The sequence below is a fragment of the Carcharodon carcharias genome, chromosome 7 (genome assembly GCF_017639515.1).
Source record: "Carcharodon carcharias isolate sCarCar2 chromosome 7, sCarCar2.pri, whole genome shotgun sequence".
Classification (NCBI taxonomy): domain Eukaryota; kingdom Metazoa; phylum Chordata; class Chondrichthyes; order Lamniformes; family Lamnidae; genus Carcharodon; species Carcharodon carcharias.
In genome coordinates, this window is record NC_054473.1 from 30,166,196 (window position 1) to 30,192,333 (window position 26,138).

At 46.6% G+C, this 26,138-nt stretch overlaps 1 protein-coding gene across 2 annotated transcripts in view; it reads left to right on the top strand.

The window, feature by feature from the left end:
- The window catches only part of syn2b (synapsin IIb), a 430,743-nt gene that overhangs the window by 232,962 nt on the left and 171,643 nt on the right, over positions 1-26,138 (top strand). For both annotated transcript variants that reach the window (XM_041190880.1, XM_041190881.1), the window contains exon 3: positions 12,586-12,677. In XM_041190880.1, coding sequence (XP_041046814.1) covers positions 12,586-12,677 — 92 coding nt within the window. The remainder of the gene's footprint in view (positions 1-12,585; positions 12,678-26,138) is intronic.

The window sequence follows — 26,138 nt, forward strand, 5'->3', positions numbered from 1 at the left end:
CATTAATCCATTTATTTATAAGCATGTCATAAGAATATTTTATTGATTTGTCAATTAATATCAATTATAGTAATTTCTAACTTATTATCTCACACAAATAACTCAAGGTTTATTTAATTTGGATCAAAAGTATAATAAAATATTTCTCTAAGTATTTTTGTGGGATCTGCTTGTGAATTCTGTTTACACAACAAATGAATGGAACTTCCCCTCCTAGGGATCTATTTTGATTTTTGGGTGATTGACCCGCAGAGCTCACTGGCCAACCAGTCAATCGGGCAACCAAGAGGCCCTGTAGTTTTGAGGTTCTGTCTTCATTAGATGACCTGCAGGGGTCCAAATAGATGTGTCTCCACGGCTCACCAGATTCAGCAAAGTGGCCAGAAAGGTGAGTCATGGGGGTGGGGCGGAGCTTCATCATTGTGAAGGGTGGAGCCTCGATGCAGCAGCAGGCCAGGTCATTTTTGTGGGCCCTGGACGTGCCGTCCTGTTCCTCTGAAGCCCGGAAGAGTAATTTAACATTTACCTTTCTGGTTCCATTCTCCAATTAACCGCGGAACTAGCTGAAGCCTTCACTGCATTGACTCTTACCTCATAAACATATATACATAATAGGACTCTGGTTTCCATATTGAATACACCAATTGCCTGCTTTGGACACCCTGATGTAGACCTCTTTCAAAATGGAATCAGCAGCATTGCGGGTGTTAATGGGGCAATAAAACTACCAATTCCATTTTGAGGCAGTTACTGTCTGTTAATGCCAGGCGGGGGGAATGAAAATTGACCCCATGTCTGATCACTGAGGAAAAACTCATGTTAATAAAACATCTAGAATATAATGAGCCCGATTTTGCTGTAGCGGAGCATTTTTTTAAATTATTCCTTCATTAGATGTGGGCATCACTGGCTAGGCCTGCATTTGTTGCCCAGCCCTAATTTCTCTTGTTTAGATGGCATTTAAGAGTCAACCACTGGATTACTCCAGACCAGGTAAGGACAGCAGATTTCTTTCCCTAAAGGGCACTAGTGAACCAGATGGGCTGTTATGGTTTCATGGTCATCACCAGACTTTTAATTCCAGATTTTTTGTTGAATTTAAACTTTGCCATATGCTGTCTTGGGATTTGAACACAGTCCCCAGAGCATTACCCTGGGTTTCTGGAAGATGAGTCCAGTGACAATAGCACTACCTCCCCTAATCCCCTATCTAATGGTATCCATTGATAGTGTCCACCTGACACATTCAGGTTTTTGAATTTACTGCAGAAAAAGTTGCTCAAATTGTGAACTGATAATATCGCAGCAAGGATTCTAAGAAACCTGGGTGATCAGAGAAAACAATTGTGTATCTCCTTAAGTAATCAGATTGAGGGATTGGAAAATGAACAGCACAAGGACTGAAGAAAGTGAAAAATTACAGTGGGTATATTCAATGCCAAATCAGGTACTGAAAGAGAGGGCAGAATTTTCTGTTTGACGTGTGGGAGACGGGCCCCGCAAGTCTGCACCTAAAATGACGCGTAGTGATGTCGGGCGAGCATCCTGACGTCACCTCGTGCCATCGTGATATTTTGCTGGGCAGGCACACAATGAAGTCCGACGCGCGCCCACCATTAATTAACGGGCCATTTAAGGCCCTTTAGTGTTCAATCGACGCCGATTTTTCAGCGCCCATGCAATCTTCAGGTTGGCGCACAGGCGCAACGGGCAGGTGGGTAGGAGACATTTGTATTAACCCCATCCATGGGCAGGATAAGAGGGCTCAGTGGGTTTGTGAATCTGCTCTGTGAAGTATTTATTGTTGCAAGTTTTTCAAACTTGTCTGTGTGATCTGCAGTACTTCAGAACACATCCCAGCTGCTTTTTCTGGACTCTTAACCTTCAGGTCAGCACCCTGCCGTGAGGAATCTTTTCCGGGCTTGCAGGTTTCAGGAAGCTTTCCCTTAGCCTGGGAATGGGAGCTGATCTGTCCACTGGAGGAAGGGAGGGCTAGAAGGGGAAGGAGGCCAGGGGTGCACATTCAGCCTCCAGGAGAGCCACCTTTGGGAGGACAGGCGCAGGCACAAGGGGGTGCAGGGCCAAGAGGAAGTCCAAGGCGGAAGGGGCCGCAGAAGATGCTACTATCCTGCTGCCAGGGTTTACAGGTGGTGAAACAGGTACCTCAATATGCCTGAGGTGCAGTGCCGAAGGAGGCTCCATCTCTCAAGGGAGTCAACTATATCTGTCAGATGATTGGGCCTGAGATCTACCCTAACTGTGTGGGATTAAAAGTGTGAACTTATAATGTCGCAGCAAGGACTCTAAGAAATATGGGTGATCAGCGAAAACAACTGTGTATCTCCTTAAGCAATCAGATTGAGGGATTGGAAAATGAACAGCACAAGGACTGAAGAAAGTGAAAAATTACAGTGGGTGTATTCAATGCCAAATCAGGTACTGAAAGAGAGGGCAGAATTTTCTGTTTGACGTGTGGGAGACGGGCTCCGCATGTCTGCGAGTAAAATAAGGTGCGTTGACGACAGGCGAGCATCCTGATGTCACTGCGCGCCATTGCGATATTTCACTGGGCGGACTCTGAAGGTCACAGTTACCCTCAACTTCTATGCCTCTGGCTCCTTCCAGGGCTCGGTGGGTGATCTTTAAGATGTCTCCCAATCAGCTGTCCACACGTGTCAAGAAGGTTACAGACACTCTGTTCAGATGGGCATTGACCTTCATCCGCTTCCGCTGGGACCAGGCAAGTCATACAGAGTGAGCCAGAGGCTTCGCGGCCATTGCTGCCTTCCCCCGCATCCAGGGTGCATTAGGCTGCACACATGTGGCCATCAAGGCACCAGCAGGTGAGCCCGGTGCCTTCGTCAACAGGAAGGGCTTCCACTCCATGAATGTGCAGGTAGTGTGTGATCACAGGATGCTGATTCTACAAGTCTGTGCAAGGTACTCAGGCAACTTCCACAATGCGTCAGACACATTCCAGACACTCCCAGGTGCCGGGTCTCTTCAGTGCTCCAGCCCTGCTGGGTGACAAGGGCTATCCCCTCAGAAGGTGGCTCAAGATGCCTCTCCGCCATCCAAGAACAGAAGTTGAGCAGCGGTACAATAGGAGCCCACAAGGGCTGCGGTGGAGAGATCCATCGGTCTTCTCAAAATGCGCTTCCGGTGCCTGGACCGCTCAGGGGGCACACTCTAGTGGATGATGAAGACGTTGATGCAGTGGCTCCGGCTGCACACAATGAATCCAGCAGTGAGTCCGAGGATGAGCAGGCACAGGGAAATGCTGAGGGGGTAGACGCTGACCTGGGACTACTTCAGAGAGGCTGGGACATCCGGGATGCTTTAATCCAACGAACCTTGAGCTAGCACACCTCAGATGGATCACCAGGACAAGCCTGGGCTGTAGGCTCCATACTCGACGCCTAAGTGCAAAATCTGCCAGGTCAGCAGCACTAACTAAGGGCCTTGTAAATAAAGCTGAATGTCTAACAAATCACTCATTACACTTTTGTCAACTGTACACATGCAGAAGAAATGAGGCACCCTCAGCCATGGTCACATATCTGCATTTAGTTTGTGAAGCAGAAGAACTTTTCACAAAGAGAAAACAATAGTGTTAACAATCAAAAAGAAATCATAAGGACCTGATCTCGGGCCAACACAAATGTACTAGTGAGAAACCTGTGGTGTGCCTAACGTGCCTTATGCTTTAGTTTATGGGTGCTACGTCTTGGTGCTGCCCCATCGCTCGGAGTGGCATCTGAGACAGTCTGCTGACTCTGCTGTCCTGTTGGCTTTGATGACCTTGGTGGTTGTCCTCTGGTCCATGGAGCTACTACTCACTAAGCTGGCCAAGTCCTAAAGGACAGAGCTGCTAGACTGGGCCTGCAGAGGGTGGTGAGAGAACCAGCAAGAGGGAAAAACATACTTGACCTCAACCTCACCAACATGCCTACTGCAGATGCATCTGTCCATGACAGTATTAGTAGGAGTGACCTTGTGGAGATGCAGTCCCGTTTCCATGTTGAGGAAGCCCTCCATCGTGTTGTGTGGCACTGCCACTGTGCTAAATGGGATAGATTTCAAACAGATCTAGCCATTCAAGATTGGGCATCCATGAGGCACTGTGGGCCATCAGCAGCAGCAGAATTGTACCCGGCTACAATCTGTAACCTCATGGCCTGGGATATCCCCCCCAATCTACCATTACCACCAACCCAGGTGATCAACCCTGCTTCAATGAAGAGTGCAGATGGGCATGACATGAGCAGCATCAGAAATATCTAAAATGAGGTTTCAACCTGGTGAAGCTACAACACGGGACTACTTGCATGCCAAACAGCATAAGCAGCAAGTGGTAGACAAAGCTAAGCGATTCCACAACCAATGGTTCAGATCTAAGCTCTTCAGCCCTGCCACATTCAGTCATGATAGGTAGTGGACAATTAAATAACTCAATCACTCCACATATATCCCCATCCTCAATTATGGAGGAGCCCAGCATACCAGTGTAAAAGATAAGGCTGAAGCATTCACAACAATCCTCAGCCAGCAGTGCTGAGTGGATGATCCATCTTGACTTCTTCCTAAAGTCCCCAATATTACAGATTCCAGTCTTCAGCCAATTCAATTCACTCCACGTAATATCAAGAAACCTCTGAAGCCACTGGATACTGCAAAGGCTACGGGCTCTGACAAAATTCCGGCAATAGTACTGAAACTTGTGCTCCAGAACTTGCCACGTTCCTAGCCAAGCTGCTTCAGTACAGCTACAACATTGGTATTTACCTGGCCATGTGGAAAATTGCTCAGGTATGTCCTATACGCAAAAAACAGAACAAATTCAGCCCACCTGATTACGGCCCAATCAGTCTACTCTCAATCATCAGTAAAGTAATGCAAGGGGTCATCAACAGTGTTACCAAGCAGCATTTGCTGAGCAATAACCTGCTCACTGACACTCAGTCTGGGTTCTGCCAGAGCACTCAGCTCCTGACCTTATTACAGCCTTGGTTCAAACAGACAAAAGAGCTGAACTCCAGAGATAAGGTGAGAGTGACTGCCCTTGACAAAGGCAGCATTTGACCGAGGGTGGCATCAAGGAGCCCTAGCAAAACTGAAGTCAAGGGGATGGGGGGGGGGAGCTCTCCGTTGGCTGGAGTCATACCTAGCGCAAAGGAAGATGGCTGTTGTTGTTGGAGGTAAATCATCTCAGTTCCAGGACATCACTGCAGTAATTCCTCAGGGTAGTGTCCTAGGCCCAACCATCTTCAGTGCTTCATCAATTACCTTCCTTCTATTATATGGTCAAAAGTGGGGCTATTCCCTGATGATTGCTCAATGCTCAGCATCATTTGTGACTTCTCAGATACTGAAGCAGTTCACGTCCAAATGCAGCAAGACTGGACAATAACCAGGCTTGGGCTGACAAATGGCAAGTAACATTCACACCAGACAAGTGCCAGGCAATGACCATCTCCAACAAGAGAGAGCCTAACCATTGCCCCTTGACATTCAATGCCATTAGCATCACTGACTCCCCCACCATCAACATCCTGAGGGTTACCATTGACCAGAAACTGAGCTGCAGCAGCCATATAAATACTGTGGCTACAAGAGCAGGTCAGAGGCTAGGAATCCTGCAGTGAGTAATCCACCCCCTGACTCCCCAAAGCCTATCTGTGTCATCTACAAGGCACAAGTCAGGAGTGTGATGGAATACTGTCCACTTGCCTGGATGAGTGCAGTTCCAACAACACTCAAGAAGCTTGACACCATCCAGGACAAAGCAGCCCACTTGATTGGCACCCCATCCACAAACGTTCACTCCCTCCACCACCGACGAACAGTGGCAGAAGTGTGTACCATCTACAAGCTGCACTGTAGAATCTTACCAATGCTCCTTCACGATCGCTGGGTCAAAATCCTGGAACTCCCCCGCTAACAACATTGTGGATGTACCTACATCACTGGGACTGCAGCGATTCAAGTAGGAAGCTCACCTCCCCCTTCTCAAGGGCAATTAGGGATGAGCAATAAATGCTGGCCTGGTCAGCAACGCCCACATCCCATAAATGAATACAAAAAAAATGAGTGGCCATTGGGGTGAATAGAAGGGCATGATTGCATAGGGAGAATAAGGTGCTATGGATAGGCAGGGGCATGAGGTGGCATAAGTTGGCATGAATGGGACATGGGGAATGCGTGAGATAGGTGAAGGGTGAGGGCTGGAGGGCTGTTTTTTGTTTTAATAATTTTTAAAATTAAATTGAACAAAGTGCTAGATTAAAGAGGCAGGTCTTCCGCCCAGCCCCCTTCCTTACCCAGCAGTCTCCTCACTCATTCTGGGACAGTGGGCCTGACTTCTAATCCAGCCCACACCCCCACCCTCCAAAAAGAAAATCGGAACTGTGGGCAGCCATTTTTAAAGGTCAGGTTTGCAGAGTCGGGGCCCCTATGCACCTAACCCAGGAGTGAAAATCTGGGCCTTAATTTTCAGTGCCAAAGAAGTTGATTGGCAGTAAATAACTTTTATCACACCATTAGGAGGGTAATTTAGTTTGAAATATCTTAACTTCCTGAGTGAGTTTAGCTGCATTTACCACATCAATACAGTGACTTCATCTCATTCGCTGCATTTCAATGTTGAGGCAGACAGCAAGATGCCGTTTTCAAGAAGCTCATATCAGAGTGCCAAATTTAACAGAGCATCTGCCCTCGCCACAAGTTGCTGTGCCATTTTCACATAAATAATGGCAATGATGTTATCCTCACCATTCATTTGAAAGCAAAATTTTGGCCATTATGTAGACTCTCAATGGCACAAATGACTTTCTGATTCCTGCCTAATGGTTGACTTGGGGGAGAATTTTCCACCCATTGAGGGGGTTGTGCGGGGATGGGCAGGGGTGGGCATGAATCCGATCAGCGCCCCTGATTGAGTACGTGCCGCCATTTTACGTGGGTGGGCCAATTAAGGCCCGCCCAACGTGACGTGCGCCCGGAAGCACTGAGCGCTCCCTGTGCAGGCCGGGGAGGGAGGATTCCCTGAGTTGGGGCCTGCGCTCTTTTGCACGCATGCATGCAAAAGAGTGCAGAAATCTGTGCCTCAGGGAGATTAGTTTAATTTTCAAAAATTTAAATAAAGAAAAGAAAAAATTTCAGGATGTGTCCCCTCATGTGACAGTGTCGCATGAGCTGGGACATGTCAATGAAAATTAATGCAAAAATTTATTTAATTAATAAACCCTTCATGAAACCTCACCCTGCCCGTGGATGTGGTTCCATGAAAAATGCGAAGGCCGCCTGGGCTCTTTGCCTGCCCGCCAACCTTAAGGTTGGACGGGCAGCTCAGTTTGTTACTTTAATTGATTTTTAAATGGTCTTAATAGGCCTTTGACAGTTCAGCTGGTGCACAGCCATGTCAGCTGTATGCCCGCCAAACTGAAAATCTAAATGACACACGGTGACGTCAGGATTCCCGCCCGACATCACTGCATGTCATTTTATGCCTCATCAAGCGGGCACCGCCCCAGCTCCACGAGCCAAAATTTCAGGCCTTGTTATCAGATCTTACATTTTTTTTTATGGAACTAAGTATTCACAAATGTTTCTCAATTTGACTGTCAATTTGATAATATTTTGGTGAAAGTAACAGCCCAGTAAATCTAACACATCGGCTGGGATTCTATCGGTCTGATGGGGGTCTTACCCACTGTTTGGAGAATTGGCGGGAACCCCCATCGGTTGTGTCAAGGGCAGTCACTTTCACCTGGAAGAAGAAGAGCAGCAGGCATATGTGAACACTACCACTTTCAAGTTCACCTCCAAGTCACATACCATCCTAACTTAGAAATATAGGGCAGAATTTTGCCATCGGCAAGCAGGGGGTGGGGCCCGCTCGCCAACGCGTAAAATCATGCGGAATGACATCGGGTGGAACCCCCGACATCATCCCGCCCCATTTAAATTTTCAGGAAGGTGGGAGCGCAGCAAAATCAGCTGCGGGCCCGTCGACCTGTCAATAGCCACTTGAGGCCATTGACAGGATCAATTATACAATTAAAAGACCTGCCCGTCCAATCTTAAGGTTGGCGGGTCGGCCAGGAACCCCAGTAGCAAATAGATAAAACATGAAACCTCATCCACCTGTGGGGTGAGGTTTCATGCAGGGTTTTAAAAAGTTTAATAAGATTATGTTAATTATGAACATGTCCCATTTCATGTGGCACATGAGGAGACATGTTAGGGAATTTTTTTTCTATTTTTCAGATTTTTAAAAGTTTTTTGCCTCAAAACTTTGCCTCAGGGAGATGTGCACTCTTTCTCCCACGGGGATCAGCACCCCACCCGGCGGAGACTGGGTCAGGCCCGCCCGCCCGACAGGCAGAAAATTCTGCCCATATTGTTCTTTAACCAAAGCTGGGTCAACTACTGCTGAACAATTGATCTGGCTCGGAAAAAAAATTCTTTATATTTGTGGAATGTTGCTAATTTTCTCCGTTATGATAATAATTGATTAATTCTCATCATTTTTAAATGCACTCTGCCTGAAGGCAGGTCCTTGGCTCACTATCTGCTGATGCTTCATCCTAAGCCATTTTCTTGACAGTCTTTGTTAGTGGTAGTTTGTGATTGCCTTCCACTCTCAAGGACTGGGTAAGGAGGCAGGCCCTAAATCTACCTCAGCTAGAATGAGAATCAAACCCCCTGATGTTGGCGTTATTCTAAACCACATGCTAGACAACTGAGCTAATCAACCTCCAATAATTACTAGATTTTAAAAATGATTAGACTATGTTAAGTTCTTTCATGATAATTCAGCTTTTACCTTAACCCCATGTGTATGTTCCAATCTTTATTTTGCTCTCTGTAATTTTTTTAAAAAGTGATTGATTAATAGTCCTTTTCATTTTCTAGTTTACTGTCTGTGGGAATTCTTTAGTGTGATTGGTTGCTTAGGCAGCTCGAAGACATCTCTGCAGCTCAATCTCTGTTAAACAAGTCTACTTCTCTGGGAATCTCTGTTAAGCAAGTCTACGATCGATTGCACAAGGAGGGGATAAAGCTCTCACCAGAGAGATCACTATAGATCTTTGTGGGTAGCTTTCTTCAAGATCAGCAGTGATCATCATTGCTTTGCCACTGACTGCAAATTATGGGCCAAAAGAATTTCTTGCGCTTGTCTACATCCTGGCTATCATGCTCATGCTTCAATTTATGTCTTCCTCATTGGTTAAATTTGTGCTTTTCACCTTTCCATTTCATCATTTTGCAAATTTGTTACACAAAAATCACATTATGCAAAATCTCTCTCCCCAGTTTCAGGCTTTCCTCAGTTGCATTTTGCCTCCCTGTTGCCCCAGCCATAAAACAAATGTTCAGTTGCATTTAGCATGACAATTCCTGCTCAGACTCAGTCTGAGAGGAAAGCTTTGGATAATACTGTCATTTCAAATAGCGTTCTGAGCTGAGTGGATTATCAAAAACTCACGGAAATCATATGTCAAAGCCTGCACAAAGCTGCAGCTCCATTTAAAGCTTGTTTATAGGCATTGGCAGGACCACGGAGTGGATTAAAGGGGGTCAGCACCCCATTCTCCACCTTAGCATAGCTCTGCCAATACTCCATCACCAGAATAATTTACTTTTTCTTTGTTTTTCTATCTTTTGAAGATTTAAAACCTCTTTCCGATACTTGGCCGCCGACCCTTAACCGACAACTGAGCATCTAACCTCACCTAAATCTTAGTGCTGGCCCCCATCATCAACCTGGAACCAGCATCCCCAACATTTGACACCACTAAAGACAATGGCCAACTGTCTTAACAGCCAATGAGGCTTGTCATTTGAGACATTAATATTATATGAATAAATAATATACAGCAGACAACAAATGTAGTTCTGTCATTTAATCTTGGGTGATTATTTATCAGTTCATTAGAACATTAAGAATAAGTTAGAATGCTGCAAGCCTTTCTTCATCTCTTTAATCTCTTTCTATGAGTACTTAATAGTCACTGTTACAAACTTGTGAGGCCAGATTGAATCTTATCAAGGTTTGCCATTCCTTTGGCAAAGTTCCTATTAGAAGTCGGGAAAAAAACATTATTGTAATCAAACTTCTCATAAAATCTCATAGTAGCTGGCCTCTGCACTTTTGAGGAAATGATTTATCACAATGAATAGTTTAAATTATTCAGTGGTGATGATATGTTTCTTAATTAAAACCTGCTATTCTCTAGTGTGGGAATTAATCAGACTTAACCGTTTATTGTAATTTGCACAAATTCAGGGATCAGTACCTCAGTTATCCATTTCATAAGAATGTGATCAAGTCTATTAAACCTCATTGTCAATGGGGAAATTTCTTAGACTATGGGCTGAATTTTATGCTGATCGGGCATGAGGTGATGTCAGGCGAGCGCCCCGACGTCATCGCGCGCTCATGATATTTCACTCGGCGGGCGCACACAAAAGTTGGAAGCGCACCCACCAGCAATTAATAGGGCAAATGAGCCCATTGATGGTGCAATTGTCTGCTATTTTTCATCGCCCGTCCAACCTTATGGTTGACGGTCGGGCAAATTGGCCAGGAAGCCTTTACATTTTTCATGAAATCTCATCCAAGGGCAGGATGAGGTTTCTGTTGCGAAATAAAATAAAAGTAAAAATCTGTGGGCAGCATTTTTATCATCCATATTTTCAGGTGCCTGATTATGATGCTCAGACAATTTTTTTCCTGCTTTTTAAAACTTTTTGGAACATTTTCAGGCCTGCAGCTCCCTGAGGAGCCTCTCTGCCTTCAGGGAGCTTTCGCTCAGCACTCGCCCGCACCTGCATTGATGTCATCGCCATCCTCCTCCCTCCCCCACCCCGGCAGCGCTGAGCTTTCCAGCTCGTGCTTCACGCTGGCTGGCCATTAATTGGCCAGCCAGTGTGAAATCACAGTCGGGGGCCGATCATGGTTGGCAGTCCGTTTCCAAGGCGATCCCAGGCCTGCTAGTTGCACCCACCCACCGAGCTAAAAATTCAGGCCAATGTAAACCAGCAGGAACCTTGGCTGCCCATGTGCAGATTGGCAGAAACCTACCTACAGAACATGTGTAAAAGAGTACACTAGAGCAATGAATTAACACTAGAATACACTGGGCTATAAAATGGTTGGTTGAAGGCTCACAAAACGATGTCTGAGTGAGTTCCAAATCTCAGTTGCGCTATCATAGTGACGCTTGAAGTGGAAACAAGGCTGTTCACAATAATAAGTGTGAAGTTGAATCAGTATACCTTGTAGTGATCAGGTCAAGAGAGACAACAATGAAATTAGAGCAAAAACAAAAATACCTGGAAAAACACAGCAAGTCTGACAGCTTCTGCGGAGAGGGATACAGTTGACGTTTTGAGTCCGTATGACCCTTCATCAGAACTAAGAAATATAGAAATGAGTTGAAATATAAGCTAGTAGAAGGGGGTGGGACAGGAGAGTTCGACAGGGGGCCAGTGATAGGTGGAGGCCAAGAATGGAACTAGAGCATTCGCCTACTCTCTCAATAATACCTAGCACAGAGAAAGGGTTAATGATAAATGTTGTTAATACTGTAGCTAATTCATATGTAATAAAAGCATGACTTTCAAGACACCAACATTATTACCTCCAAATTTATATGATGTTTGGAGAATATGTCAGGGAATGCTGAGTTGGCCTGATTGTATAGTAGAACCAGACTATTATGATGATGCACAGCTCTCTGTGACTAACTCCACTCATTCCTAGTATTCGCAGAACTTAGCCTGTGTTCTAGGAGCTGTCAAGGGAGTAAAGGCTTGTAAAACAATGGCTTGTTTAGAACCTGTTAGCTTTTTAACAGCTGTCTTCCACTCTCTTGTGGCCTCATTAAAATGAATGGGAACCTACCCTCCAGGTGGAGTAGTCAGAAGAGTGTTTTATTTGTTTTGATGAGATTGTGCATTTTGCCATTTGATGTCATGCTCTTTGCAGATCATTAAACACAGCAAGGAAGGTTATCAGCTGAAAATGCCATGAAGTATTCTAAAAACTGGTCAAAGGTCATGTGCAGCCACACTTTCTCATGTTACGATTAAAGTGATAATTACAGCTAGAATCCACCTAATCTGTGGACAAATGGAGTGAGCAACTGCATTGCTGCCATTTTATATGTAATGTTCAGGTTTGCACTGCAATGCAGTTTAGAAAATAAATCAAATTTCATTCAACTAAGAATATTGCGTCAGGATCCCAAAATAAATTGAAATTGTGATTTTTTTTCAAAATAACCTTATAAATCTGAATGTGGATGTCAATGAAATATGAATGATTCAAATATAACTTTAGCAGTTCATTGTCCAGCTATTATCAACAGAGATTAAATTAATTAACTATTAATTATGTACTTAAACTTAATGGAGGATCTGCTTTATTTTTCTGTTTGAACTGTTGTTGGACAAGATCTTTTTGCTAATCAGAGACTTGCCGAAAGTACCGTATTGTATTTGGAATATCGGTCATACATTTTATTATCTAGGTGACCTTTCATTGCGGTCTGAACAGCTGTTTGAATTGTTTTTCAGGCAGAATTTGCTGAGATTAACCTGGTTGCTCAGGCCGATGGTACCTGCATGGTGGACATGCAAGTTTTACGAAATGGCACAAGAGTTGTCAGGTGAGACAAAAGATTGCAAGAACAAAGCACAAGGAACAACGTGAATGTCTGCTTTCCGTTAACCGTCTTGCTCCCTCAGAAAATTGTGTAGCCATATAGCTCCACTCATGTTCCTAGGCCAATTAGTGTTGTGATTGATTTGGTTCTTCATATAACACCTCATCGCCTCCTAATGAGGTGTACTGTAACCCAGAAATGAAGAAAAATTAGCTGTGGAGTTGAACAATAACATAGGACCTAGGCCATGTACTAACAGGTAAAAATATAATTAATGCCCATACGTTTTGACAGTTTAAGTATCACCTGGAACTAGAAGTAAATTCTAGGCAGATGTTGTACATTTCACTTTCTGTCTACAAAATGAATGCCCATATAATAATTACTGCAGGACCAAGTAATGAATTGTTAGGTGAAACAGTTTGAGATATTTCTCAAGTACATTGCAAAGTGATACATGAATCCTAGTTTCTTTTCAAATGCATATTGTCAGGGCAATTGTTATTGATTGCGCTGGAAACCATGCATATCAAGTCAGAGTGCCATCACCTCATGAAAGTAGTAAGACGGCTTGCAGTGCCATTCTATTTCCCTATAATAAGACAACTGGTAGTCTGTACCTATATATCCTGTTTATTATGCACATTAGGCATGATTAGTCAATACAGAGTAGTAATTTGTTTGAGATTCTTAAAACAATGAGAATTTTGTCCAGTCTGCATGAGTTCAGATCAAATTTAACTGCCTCTTTATGAAATTGTTCCTGTACCCCTTACACCCTTTCATGGGAATTAAAAGGAACTAGTTTGATAAATTGAGATTCAGTGTTTGGAACAAGGTATTTATTTACCTGAATCCACAACATAAACAAAAATTCTTTAGATTAAATGTGAATTTAAAGGAGTTCCTGATTGTCAGATTGTAACCTTAAATATTTTTATATATTACACAAGAACCCTTGGAGAGGAACTTGGAGTGGGAGGGGGAGGATCCAATCGTCTTGGTCCATGTCAGTACCAACAACATAGGTAGGGTAAGGAAAGAGGTTCTGCATTGTCAGAATGAGGAGCAAGGAACCAAATTCAGAAGCAGAATCTCAAAGGTAATAATCTCTTGATTATTACCTTTCCAGCTCTAAGCAGATGTTCCAAACCCTGGCATCGGGCAGGCAACACAGCTGTCTGGATTCTCGATCTTTGCTGCAAAGAACAATGTCAATCCCCCTCACTGTACTGTCCCCTACTACCACCGTATTCTGTTTTGCTCCTCCCACTTGAATGGCTCACAATGGTCAGTCAGCTCCTCCATCCTGCAGCCCCCACTCTCACCCAAACAAGCTGAAAGAATCTCAAACCTGTTAGACAATTGCAATTGTAAGAGGGAAATCATGTTTAACCAATTTATTGAAGTTCTTTGAAGAAGCAACATGTGCTATGGATAAAGGGGAACCGGTGAATGTACTGTACTTAGATTCCCAGAAGGCTTTTGATAAGGGTCCACAACAAATGTTATTGTGGAAAGTAAAAGCTCATAGTGTAGGGGATAACATATTGGCATGGATAGAAGACTGGTTAGCTAAAAGAAAACAGAGACTAGGCATAAATGGATAATTTTCTGCTTGGCAAGATGTTAAGAGGGGTGTGCCACAGGGATCAGTGAGGGGTCCTCAACTCTTTCCAATTTATATAAATGATTTGGATGAAGGGACTGATGGAATGGTTGCTAGGCAGCTTCTTCAACAGCATCTTCCAAACCCACAACCACTACCATCTAGAAGAACTAAGGGCAGCAGATAGATGAGAACACCACCAGCTAGAAGTTCCCCTCCAAGTCACTCACCATCCTGACTTAGAAATATATTGCAGTTCCTTCACTGTCGCTGGGTCAAAATCCTGGAACTCCCTCCCTAACAGCACTGTGGGTATATCTACACCACATGGACTCCAGCAGTTCAAGAAGGCAGCTCACCACCACCTTCTCAAGGGCACCTAGGGATGGGCAGCGAAGCCAGCGAAGCCCACATTCCATGAATGAATTAAAAAAAAGTAAGCTGTGAAGATGACATTAGGAGACTACAAGGGATACAGATAGGTTAAGAGAGTGGACAAAGATCTGGCAAGCGGAATATAATGTGGGAAAATGTGAAATTGTCCATTTTGGCAGGAAGAATAAAAACAAAGCATATTATCTAAATGGTGAGAGAGTGCAGAGCTCTGAGATGCAAAGGGATCTGGGTGTCCAAGTTCATGAATCGCAAAGGGTTAGTATGCAGGTACAGCAAGTAATTAGGAAAGCTAATAGAATGTTATCATTTATTACGAGGGGATTTGAATATAGAAGCAGAGACATTATGCATCATACAGGACGTTGATGAGTCCACATCTGGGGTACTGTGTACAGTATTAGAAGCAGTTCAGAGAAGGATTACAAGACTAATAATGGGAGGGTAGTCTTCTGAGGAAAGGTTGGACAGGTTAGGCTAGTATCCGCTGGAGTTCAGAAGAGAAAGAAGTGACTTGAATGAAACACATAAGATCCTGTGTCATCTTGACAGGGTGGATGTGGAGAGGATGGGCGGAATTTTCCCTGCCCGCTGGCGTCAGGCATGGTCGGTAGCGCGAGCGGATATTATGGCGCAATTGATTTTACGAGGGCGAGAAATCAGTTCACGATCGTCCGCTCAGCCTGCCAATGGCGGGCTGCATTTCCCGCCATCGGACGTTGGGAACCTCATTGTAATACATCAACATATCATTATCAGGCCAGCCCGCTAGAATCGTCCTCCCCACCTGCTGGATTGTTCATCCACATCGGCGGGAAAGCATGCCGACATGTTTCACAACAGCACATAAAAAACTTGCACTTGGTGGCCTGCACATTGAAGGGAACTTGGAGGTGAGTACACAGTAACATTGTGCAGTGCTTGACAGGGTTGCTTGTTGGACTTCAAGCTTCAGGGGCGCTTGGGGTTGGGGTTAAGGTCATCCTTGCCATTGAGGCGACTCCTGGCAGTGGGGTGGGGGGGGTTTAAGGGCAGCCTTGCCATTGAGGCGACTCATGGTGGGAGGGTTAGGGGCAGCCTTGCTGTTGAATATAGTGCATTTGGAGTGGGTGGGTAGGGTGGGTGAGGGAAGTGGCCACGTATTCGGGAAACCTGTATAAAAAGTGACCATTTCTCTGCAACTGAGACAGTTCAGGCGCAGCCACATTGATATGATTGGAGTCGGGCTCCTAGCTTATCTGCCCACTCAAGTAACACAGAGGCATCAAAGTGCCACCAAGTGCTCCAGAGCTTCACCCCCACCCACCAGGCACAGACTGCAAATTCAAGAGCATTTTAGTGGACTGCAGAGAAGTTGGACAATTGCACATGTTGTACAATCTCCTCGCTAAAGCTGGCCATGTGGCAGTCACTGCTAGGGGCGCTCACAACCCCTTGCAATGTCAGCATACCGGTTTGGGTCAGTCTCCCCCATGGATTACGGTAACAGGGCAGCCATGCAGCGCACTAATCTCTGGCTATCCAAGTGTTGGCCGGCACTCTCCAGGGAGCTTTAAGGGGCCGTCACACTTAACTAGGACAGGCGCTTAGTACACACATTCTAACCATGTGTCTCTCTTTTTCATCCTGCAGGAGGAGTACATCAGGATCATGGAGCCTGGTGAACTAGCTGTATGCCTGATGATGTACAGAGCGCCAAGACAACGGAGAAGAGAGCAGCTCAGGCTCCTGGCTGCACTGAGGCAGGAACAGCAACCCCAGGAAGAAGGAGCGGCTGGGGTTCCCGGACACACTGCCCTACAGCCACAGCGAGTGTCGCAGGCCAGAGCCTAGCGACACCCAGGGTCTATAGACAACGCCTTTCATTCCTGCAGATGACCGAGAACCATTGTCGCTGAAGACTGCTCATGTCTAGTGAATTGGTTGGTCACATCTGCCACCTGCTGCAGGGTTTGGCGCCACAGGGTCATTGTGAAAGTGACCATGGTGCTCAATTTCTACACCAGTGGCTCCTTTCAGGGCTTCACAGGTGACCTCTTTGGGATATCACAAGCCTCCACCCACAAATGCATGAGGTCACAGATGTCATCTTTTTGAGGGCACACAACTTTGGGCATTTCGCCCGAGACCAGAACAGCCAGGATGCAAGGGCAATTGGATTCGCCCAGATCTCGGGTTTCCCACAGGTGCAGGATGTGATCGACTGCACTCATGTGGTGCTCAGATCTCCATCACAACACAAGGTGAACTACCTTGTGGAATCAACCGCAAGGGTTTCCATTCGCTGAATGTGCAGCTGATGTGTGATCACCAGAAACGCATCTTGTAGGTATGCACACAGTTTCCATGGAGTGTGCACGATGCCTACATCCTCAGTCAGTCACAGATCCCTGGAGTGTTCCAGGGTCCACAAAGCTGCAGGGCTGGCTCCTCGGGGACAAGGGCAGAGGCCGTGGCTGATGACACCTGTGCAGCGTCCTCAGAGCGACGCTATAATGAGGCTCATGCTGCAACTCACAACTTGGTGGAGCAGACCATCAGGATGCTGAAGGTGCGGTTCTGGTGCCTGGACTGGTCTGGTGGAGCCAGAGGGTGTCATGCATCGTCATTGTCTACTGCGACTTTTACAACCTGGTGCTGCAACAGGGAGAGTAGCTGGCTGAGGAGGAGATGGAGGAGTTGCACATCTCCTCTGATGAGGAGGGTGCTGATGGGGATGAGGGTAAGGGGGTCCTCGGAGGCGACAATGACAAGGATGAGGCCTCACACCAGCTAGACAAGGCAGGGGCACATGGGAGGCCTTCATAGCTGCTAGATTTGTGGAGGATGATGCCCACATGCAGTGAGGTGTCCCCATAGATCCTCACATTGCATCTGTGAATGTTTGACTCCAGTATGGCTTATGGCAGCGCAAATACCCTCTGTGAGAATGCTCCTGTCGTGGAAACCCTACTAGTCACTCAGTTGCAGGAGGATGATGAAGACTTGCAGTGAGGACACTCCATAAATCTTCACATAGCCTCTGAGATTGTCTGACTCCTGTCTGACCGAGAGCAGATCGCTTGCGCTCCATGATCAGGATCATATCATAGGGACGCAGACATGAAACTTTAGAAGCACCAGATCCTATGACCACCTTTAGCATCTGAACCCTTCAGGAGCTGGAGCACAGCATCAATGGTCACAGATGCTGAAGAGATGGGGGCCAGCCCTCCTTAAAGGTGCTGAGAGCACACAGAGAGCATGAGAGAATTCTGTGGCGCCAGCCCACTGCATTCTGGCAGCAATGACCAGCACCGCCGAGATGCAGGCATCAGTAATGGCTCCAGAGAGTGTGAGGCTAGACCATCACTTTGGTCTGAAGGCTGCACAAAGCACAGGGAATAGGCCCTGGACTGAGACACCTGCCTTTATCTTGTACAGAAAGGTTTCACATCTGAGCGACAAGAACCACTGTTTGTCAGAATGAGGAGCCATAGTCAGGGAGACATTCTTGGGAGTTTATTGACAATAGTGAACAGTATGTACAAGTGATTAACACCCATGCCTAGACCGTGCAACTAATTCTCCTTAACTTTCTTAACCCGTCACTATGTCTTGGTGCTCCCCAGATATTCACAGCAGATGTGGAGGCAGCCTGCTGACTGCGATGCCCTGTCTGTGATGACTTTGGTGGGCATCCTCTGGAGGGATGAGACTTGGAGGGCCCTGGCCTGCTTTCGGGGTCCTGCTATGTTGCAGTGACACTTTCCTCGGCCTGTAGAGCTGGAGCTGCTGAAGTCACAGGAAGTGGGGAGTCAGATGGGCCAGACACTTTCTGAGTCACCTGGATGGATGGGCCTAGAATGTGCACCTGCTGATCTTCCTACCTATGGGTGCCTGGGGACACTAGGCTGGCTCCTTGAGGAGCAAGGGGTAGTTGGAGTGAGATCGAGTTGCCCAGCACCCCTCTTGCATACATATTGGTAGAGGCCAACTATAGCATCAACGATGGAGCTGAGCCCGCACAGCAGTGCAGGAGTGATGTCCTGGACCAAGGTCTCCATGGCAGCCATCATCCTACCAGTGTTGACCTCAGCACGTTGGCATGCCAGCACTATCACCTCAGACTGAAGGCGGACAGCCTCCTCCATCGTGCCTTGCAATCTGAGGGGTGCAGCTGACATCCCTTCCTGTTCTTCCCGAGCTTGCCTTTGCAGCTCCAGCAACCGTGACATGACCGAGTCCAGAGGCTCGTCATCTGACTCAAACTCAGCAAAGTTCTGGACCCCAGCAGTCCTCCAAGTGCCAGGGACCTGGGAATTCCCTGCCTCTGCCTGGTTTGGGTCGGACGGTGTAAAGTGCTCATCAAATTGTGACTCTGGGGCTATTCTAAAGCCAGGTCCCACCAAGGTGCTTGTCTCTGCGCTAGTGGAGGGTGTGGGTGAGCATTGTGATGGGACTTCAGAGAGGGTGCCTTCAGATTCCTCTTCAGGGGTTTCTCTGGGGCTCGATTGGAGGCCCTGGGTCATGGACTCCTTCGGCTGTTTGGCAGATGCACCTGTGAAAGCAAAGCGGGATAATTAGTGCATGGCTGTGGCTTGTGAAACAAGACACATCACTCACGGCATGGTTGCCTGATGGATGTTACACTGCTGGACCCTCACTTAGTAGAGCAGCACCGACCTCACCGTAAGCACAGGGCCGGTCCAGATTCTCTCCGGCCAGCTGGACGGCTCGGATTTCAAAGCCCGTGAGGACCTTGGTTTTGGGCATTCTGCCAGAGGTCTGCGATCTCTCTCTCTTGTTGTGTGCTAGCTTCTCCCGCATGGATAGAGATGGAGAAAGTGTAAGCAGGATGCCTGCCAGGCCGGATGATAAGTATGCCTGGCCTGTGTAGGTGGTGAGCGGTCCCATGGACGGGATGGGGACAATGACGGTGTGTGTGAGAGAGTGAATGGTGATGTCCCTTGAACCGGCAGTGAGTGAGGGCCCGGTGGATGTGTGATGGGTTTGTGAGTGTGTGAGTTGAGAGTGAAGAGAAGAGTGTCTTATCCTGCCAGAACGGAGGAGATCATTCATACTCTTGCTGTACTGGGTGACTGTCCTCTTTTGGAAGGCGCTGTTGCTGACCTGCGCTGCCACCACCTCCCAAGCCGGGTTAGTGCTGTTGCTGCCCATTCTGCAGCCAGAGCGGGAGTAAGGACATCCTTGCCGGCCTCCACAGCATCCAAAAGGCGCTCGAGGGATGCATCACTGAACCTGGGTCTGCAGTCTTCTTCAGTTTCAGGACCATGTCTTCCAAGCAGCAGTTGTGGTCTGGAAGCCCTGAGATGTGTGCTTGCTGCTGGACTTTAAATATGATGCCTGGCGTGATGCAGCGGGAGGGTGATGGCAGGAGAGTGAATGAGAGCCCACCCATTATTGAAACAGCGTGTTTCCCGGGAATACATAAATAACGTGGCTGATCTGGGACGATACGGAGTGAAAACCCGCCATCATGGCCAGCAGATAAAACGTAATTTTACCCGCTCGCTACCGCACTTAGTGCAAATCTGAGAAGATTCTGCCCAATGTTTCTTCTTGTGGAAGAATCTAGAACTAGGGGTCACTGTTTAAAAATAAGGTGTCATCATTTAAAAATGAGATGCGGAGAAACCTTTTCTCTCAGAGGGTCGTGAGTCTTTCTCTTTCTCAAAGGGCATGGAAGCAGTATCTTTGGGTGAAACGTTTTTAGGTGGGAATGTGGAGTTGTGGTTACAATCAGGTCAATCATGACCTTACTGAATGGCAGAACAGGCTCAAGGGGCCGAGTGGTCTACTTCTGCTCCTATTTCATATGCTTGTATGTAGCACGTGAAATAGAAAAAGGAGAAGACCATATGGCCTATCAAGCCTGATCCACCATTCAGTATGATCGAGGCTGATCTTGGGCTTCAGCTCCATTTTCCCACCTAATACCCGTATCCCATAATTCTTTGAGAGACCAGAAATCTGTCTATCCCAGCCTTAAGTATATTCAGTGGTGGAGCATCCACCCTCTGGCATAGAGAATTACAAAGATTCACAACCCTTTGAGTGAAACAATCTCAGTCCCAAATGATTGCTCCCTTATCCTGAAGCAGTGCCTCCCATGTTTTAGATTCCTCAAAAGGCAGAAAAATCTCTCAGCGTCTATCCTATCAAGCCCCCTCAGAGCTTTGTAGGTTTCATTGAGATTGCCCTCTCAATCTTCTAAACTCCAGGGAAATATAAGCCCGATTTACTCAGCTTCTCATTATAGGACAACACTGCCTCCAATGCAAAATATATCCTTTCTTAAATATGGAGACCAAAACTACACAGTATTCCAGATGTGGTCTCACCAAAGCCCTGTACAAGTACAGCAAGACTTCTTTATTCCTGTACTCTAATCCCCTTGCAATAAAGGCCAAGATGTCATTTGCTTTCCTATTTGCTTGCTGCACCTGCATGCTAACTTTCTGCATTCTTTGTACCAGCACAGATACCCAAGTCTCTTTGAATATCAACACTCACAAGTTTCACACCTTTTAAAAAATATTCTACTTTTCTATTCTTACCACCAAATTGAATAACTACACACTTCTCCACATTGTATTCCATCTGCCATCTTATTGCCCACTCACCTAACCTGTCTATATCTAATCGCAGCCTCTCTGTGTCCTCCTCACAGCTTGCCTTCCCATTTAGCTTCATATCATCAGCAAACTTTGATACATTACTCTCTGTCTCTTCATCTAAGTCATTAATATAGACTGTAAATAGCTGAGGGCCCAGCACTGATCCTTGCGGTACCTCACTGTTCACTGCCTGCCAAGGTGATAAAGCCCCATTTATGCCCACTCTTTGCTTTCTGTCCATTAACCAAACTTATACCCATGCTAAAATACTACTCCCAACTCCATGAGTCCTTAAGTATTTTAAGTCTGTGTTTTCTCTATTTGATCATGTCTTAACCATCATATTTCCAAAATTAACCACGTCCAAACAAAATCAGCCTCATGAGCCAAGAATCAGAGTTGGAGGCATCTACAATGATGTCATTGAAGAAGGTGATTTACCATCAGGACTTAAAAACAAATAGAGAACTTTGCATAGGGTACAAGAGTTAAACCTGGCCAAATCTTGATAGTATTTTCAGCTTTTAGAATCTCAGCTGAAAGAGATTGGTCTGGATTTAATGCAGACTGCTATGATGGAAACAATGGCGTCTGGGCCTGTTTCATTGCGGGAGAAGCCCTGCATCAGTTTCTAGGCTGCAGCAAAACTTCTCCTGATTCAGCCCGAGAGTAGAAGGGGCTGACGTGAGATTCATGGCCACCTGCACAGCATGTCAATTAGGCTCCTTAATAAGCCAATTGACACCTATTAACTCTGAGCACGCCACAACTTAATGGTGGCCTAGGATTAAATGGAAGCCACACAGCTTTTTGCAGCCTTGGAAGGCCACCCAACAAGCCCTGTCTAATTTTCCAGTGGCCTCCCAGTGGTGGTAGCGATGGGCGGTGGGGGCTCCCTCGTACTCACATCAAGGGCCCAGCATTGGGAAGAGGATTGGCCCCTGAAAGCCACCCCTCTTCCCTTGCCTTTGAACCCAACTGCTCCCCACCCTCCCGTAACTCCCATCCCACCTTCTCTCACATTGAGACTAGGGTCTCACAATGATGCTGGGCCACTGGTGGGTGCATTGCCACAAGCTGCCACCTCTCCTGCTGGTGCCAGAGGCAGTGATGAGTTGCCGGCCTCAGATTGGCAGTTCTTGGTGGGTGTGCATCAGTCATTGGGGACCCCATTCATGGGGGAGGCCCGACTGTAGCCACTTAAGTGCCTGAAGCGTATTTGATTCTGTAAGGGCACTGCTGATGGAACTGACGGGGGTTCCCACTAGGAATATGCCAGTTTCATTGGGAGGAGGATCTCAAGTAGCCATTAACTGACTACTTAAGAACTTCAGTTGCCCCAAGGTTGGGCAGGTAGCCTGACATTCCCCTGCTTTTTTTTATTCATTCATGGGATGTGGCCTTCACTGGTTAGGCAGCATTTATTGCCCATCCCTAATTTCCCTTCAGAAGGTGATGGTGAGTGGCGTTCTTGAACCACTGTAGTCCATGTGGTGTAGGTACAGCCATGGTTTAGGAGAGAGTTCCCAGCATTATGACCTAGCAACAGTGAAGGAACAGCGATATATTTCCAAGTCAGGATGGTGAGTGGTTTGGAGGGGATCTTCTAGGTGGTAGTGTTCCCATGTGTTTGCTGCCCTTGCCCTTCGAGATGGTAAAGGTTGTGGGTTTAGAAGGTGCTGTCAAAGGAGCCTTGGTTTGGCCTGGATGGTTCCAAGCTTTCTGAATGTTGCTGGAGCTGTACTCATTCAGACAAGTAGAGGGTATTCCATCACACTCCTGACATGTACTTTGTAGATGGTGGACAGGCTTTTGGAATTAAGAGGTGAGTTATTCATCTAGCCCCCTGACCTGTTCTTGTAGCCACAGTATTCATTTGGCTAGTCCAGTTCAATTCTTGGTCAATGGTAACCCCACGATGTTGATAGTGGGGGTTGCAGTGATTGTAATGTCATTGAATGAGAAGGGGAGATGGTTGGATTCTCTCTTGTTCGAGCTGGTCATTGCCTAGCACTTGTGTGGAGTAAATGTTACTTGTCAATTGTCAGCCCAAGCCTGGATATTGTCCAGGTCTTGCTGCATTTGGACATAGACTGCTTCAGTATCTGAGGAGTCGCAAATGGTGTTGACCATTGTGCAATCATCAGCGAACATCCCCATTCCTGACCTTATGCTGGAAGGTAGGTCATTGATGAAGCTGCTGAAATGGTTGGACCTAGGACATGACCTGAGGAACTCCTGCAGTGATGTCCTGGAACTGAGATGAGTGACCTCCAACAAACACAACCATCCTCCTTTGTGCCAGGTATGACTCCAACCAGTGGAGAGTTTTCCCCCTGATTCCCATTGACTTCAGTTTCGCTAGGGTTGCATGATGCCACATTTGGTCAAATGCTGCCTTTATGTCACCTCTGGAGTTCAGCTCTTTTGCCTATGTTTGAACCAAGGCTGTAATGAGGTCAGGAGCTGAGTGGCCCTGGCGGAACCCAAACTGAGCATCAATGAGCAGGTTATTGCTAAGCAAGTGCCACTTGATAGCACTGTTGATGACCCCTTCCATTACTTGACTGATGATTGAGAGTAGGCTGATGGGTCACTAATTGGCCTGGTTGGATTTGTCCTCCTTTTTGTGTACAGGGCATACCTGGGCAATTTTCCATATTGACAGATAGATGCCAGTGTTGTGGCTGTAGTGCAACAACTTGACTAGCGGTACGGTAAATTCTGGAGCACAAGTCTTCAATACTATTGTTGGAATATTGTCAGCACCCATAACCTTTGCTGTATCCAGTGCCTTCAGCTGTTTCTTGATATCATATGGGGTGAATCAAATTGGCTGAAGACCGGCATCTGTGATGCTGGGGACCTCTGGAGGAGGCTGAGGTGTATCATCCATTTGGCATTTCTGTTGCAAGTACTTCAGCCTTATCTTTTGCACTGATGTGCTGGGCTGCTCCATCATTGAGGACGGGGATATTTGTGGAGCCTTCTCTTCCAGTGAGTTGTTCAATTGTCCACCACCATTCATCACTGGATGTGGCAGGACTGCAGACCTTAGATCTGAACCACTGGTTGTGGAATTGCTTAGCCCTGTCTATCACTTGCTGCTTATGCTACTTGGCACACAAATAGTCCTGTGTTATAGCTTCACCAGGTTGACGCCTCATTTTTAGGGATGCCTGGTGCTGCTCCTGGCATGCCCTCCTGCACTCTTCATTGAACCAGTGTTGAACCCACAGCTTGGTGGTAATGGTAGAGTGGGGGATATGCTGGGCCATGAGGTTACAGATTGTGGTTGAATATAATTCTGCTGCTGCTGATGGCCCACACCGCCTCATGTCTAGTCAGTTTTGAGCTGCTAGATCTGTTCAAAAACTATCCTATTTTGCACAGTAGTAGTGCCACACAACTCAATGGAGGGCATCCTCAATGTGAAGATGGGACTTCGTCTCCACAATGACTGTGCCATGGTCACTCGCACTGATACTGTCATGGACAGATGCATCTGCAACAGGCAGATAGGTGACGATGAAGTCAAGTATGTTTTCCCCTCTTGTTGGTTCCCTCACCACCTGCCGCAGACCCACTCTAGCAGCTATGTCCTTTAGGATTCGGTCAGTGGCGGTGCTTTTGAGCCACTCTTGGTGACGGATATTGAAGACCCCCACATTCTGCACCCTTGCCACCCTCAGTGCTTCCTTCAAGTGGTGTTCAACATGGAGGAGTACTAATTCCTCAGCTGAGGCGGGGCAGGGGGGTTGTGTGGTGGTACATGGTAATCAGCAGGAGATTTCCTTGTCCAAGTTTGACCTGATGCCATGAGACTTCATGGGGTCCGGAGTCGATATTGAGGGCTCCCAGGGCAACTCCCTCCCGACTGTGTAGCACCACCTTTGCTGGATCTGTCCTGCTGCTGGGATAGGACATATGCAAGGATGGTGATGGTGGAGTCTGGGACATTATCTGTAAGGCATGATTCCATGTGGATGACTATGTCAGGCTGTGGCTTGACTAATCTGTGAGGCAGCTCTCCCAATTTTGGCGCAAGACTCCAAATGTTAGCAAGGAGGACTTTGCAGGGCCGACAGGGCTGGGTTTGCCGTTGTCATTTCTAGTGCCTAGGTTGATGCCGGATGGTCCATCCGGTTTAATTCTTTCCCCAATTTCCTGTAGTGGTTTAATACAACTGAGTGGCTTCCTAGGCCATTTCAGAGGGCATTTAAGAGTCAACCATGCTGCTGTGGGGCTGGAGTCACATATAGGCCAGACCAGGATGGCAGATTTCCTTCCCTCAAGGACATTAGTGAACCAGATGGGTTTTTATGACAATCAACAATAATTTCATAATCATCATTAGACTTTTCATTCCAGGTTTTTACTGAATTCAATTTCCACCATTGGCCGTGATGGGATTCGAATCCAGGACCCCAGACAATGACCCATGCCACCACCTCCCTGCTGCTGATAAAATTCCAGCTGAGACCAGTAGGCAACAGGCACACTACCCTTGCCCCCACCCCCCCTGCAATCCCACCTTATTTTATGCCTGTTAGCCTGCTCCTGTAGGGTTTAAGGGGGAGGGATATAAATTTCCAGCCAATGTGTATGAGAGAATATAAGAGTGAAAGAGAAAAAAGAAAAAGAGAAGGAAACGGGCAGTATTTCTCCCTTGCCGCTTTTTGGCATGTACCAACCAAATGCCTAATGCTGCTAACAGGATCCCATTCCATTTTAAGGATCAGGCCACAATATCATACTGCAGGTATACCACGGGCTGAAAGTGGACCCACTGGCTGTCGCGATAGCGGAAAGTCTGGGATGGTGGTGAGGGGCATGTCCACT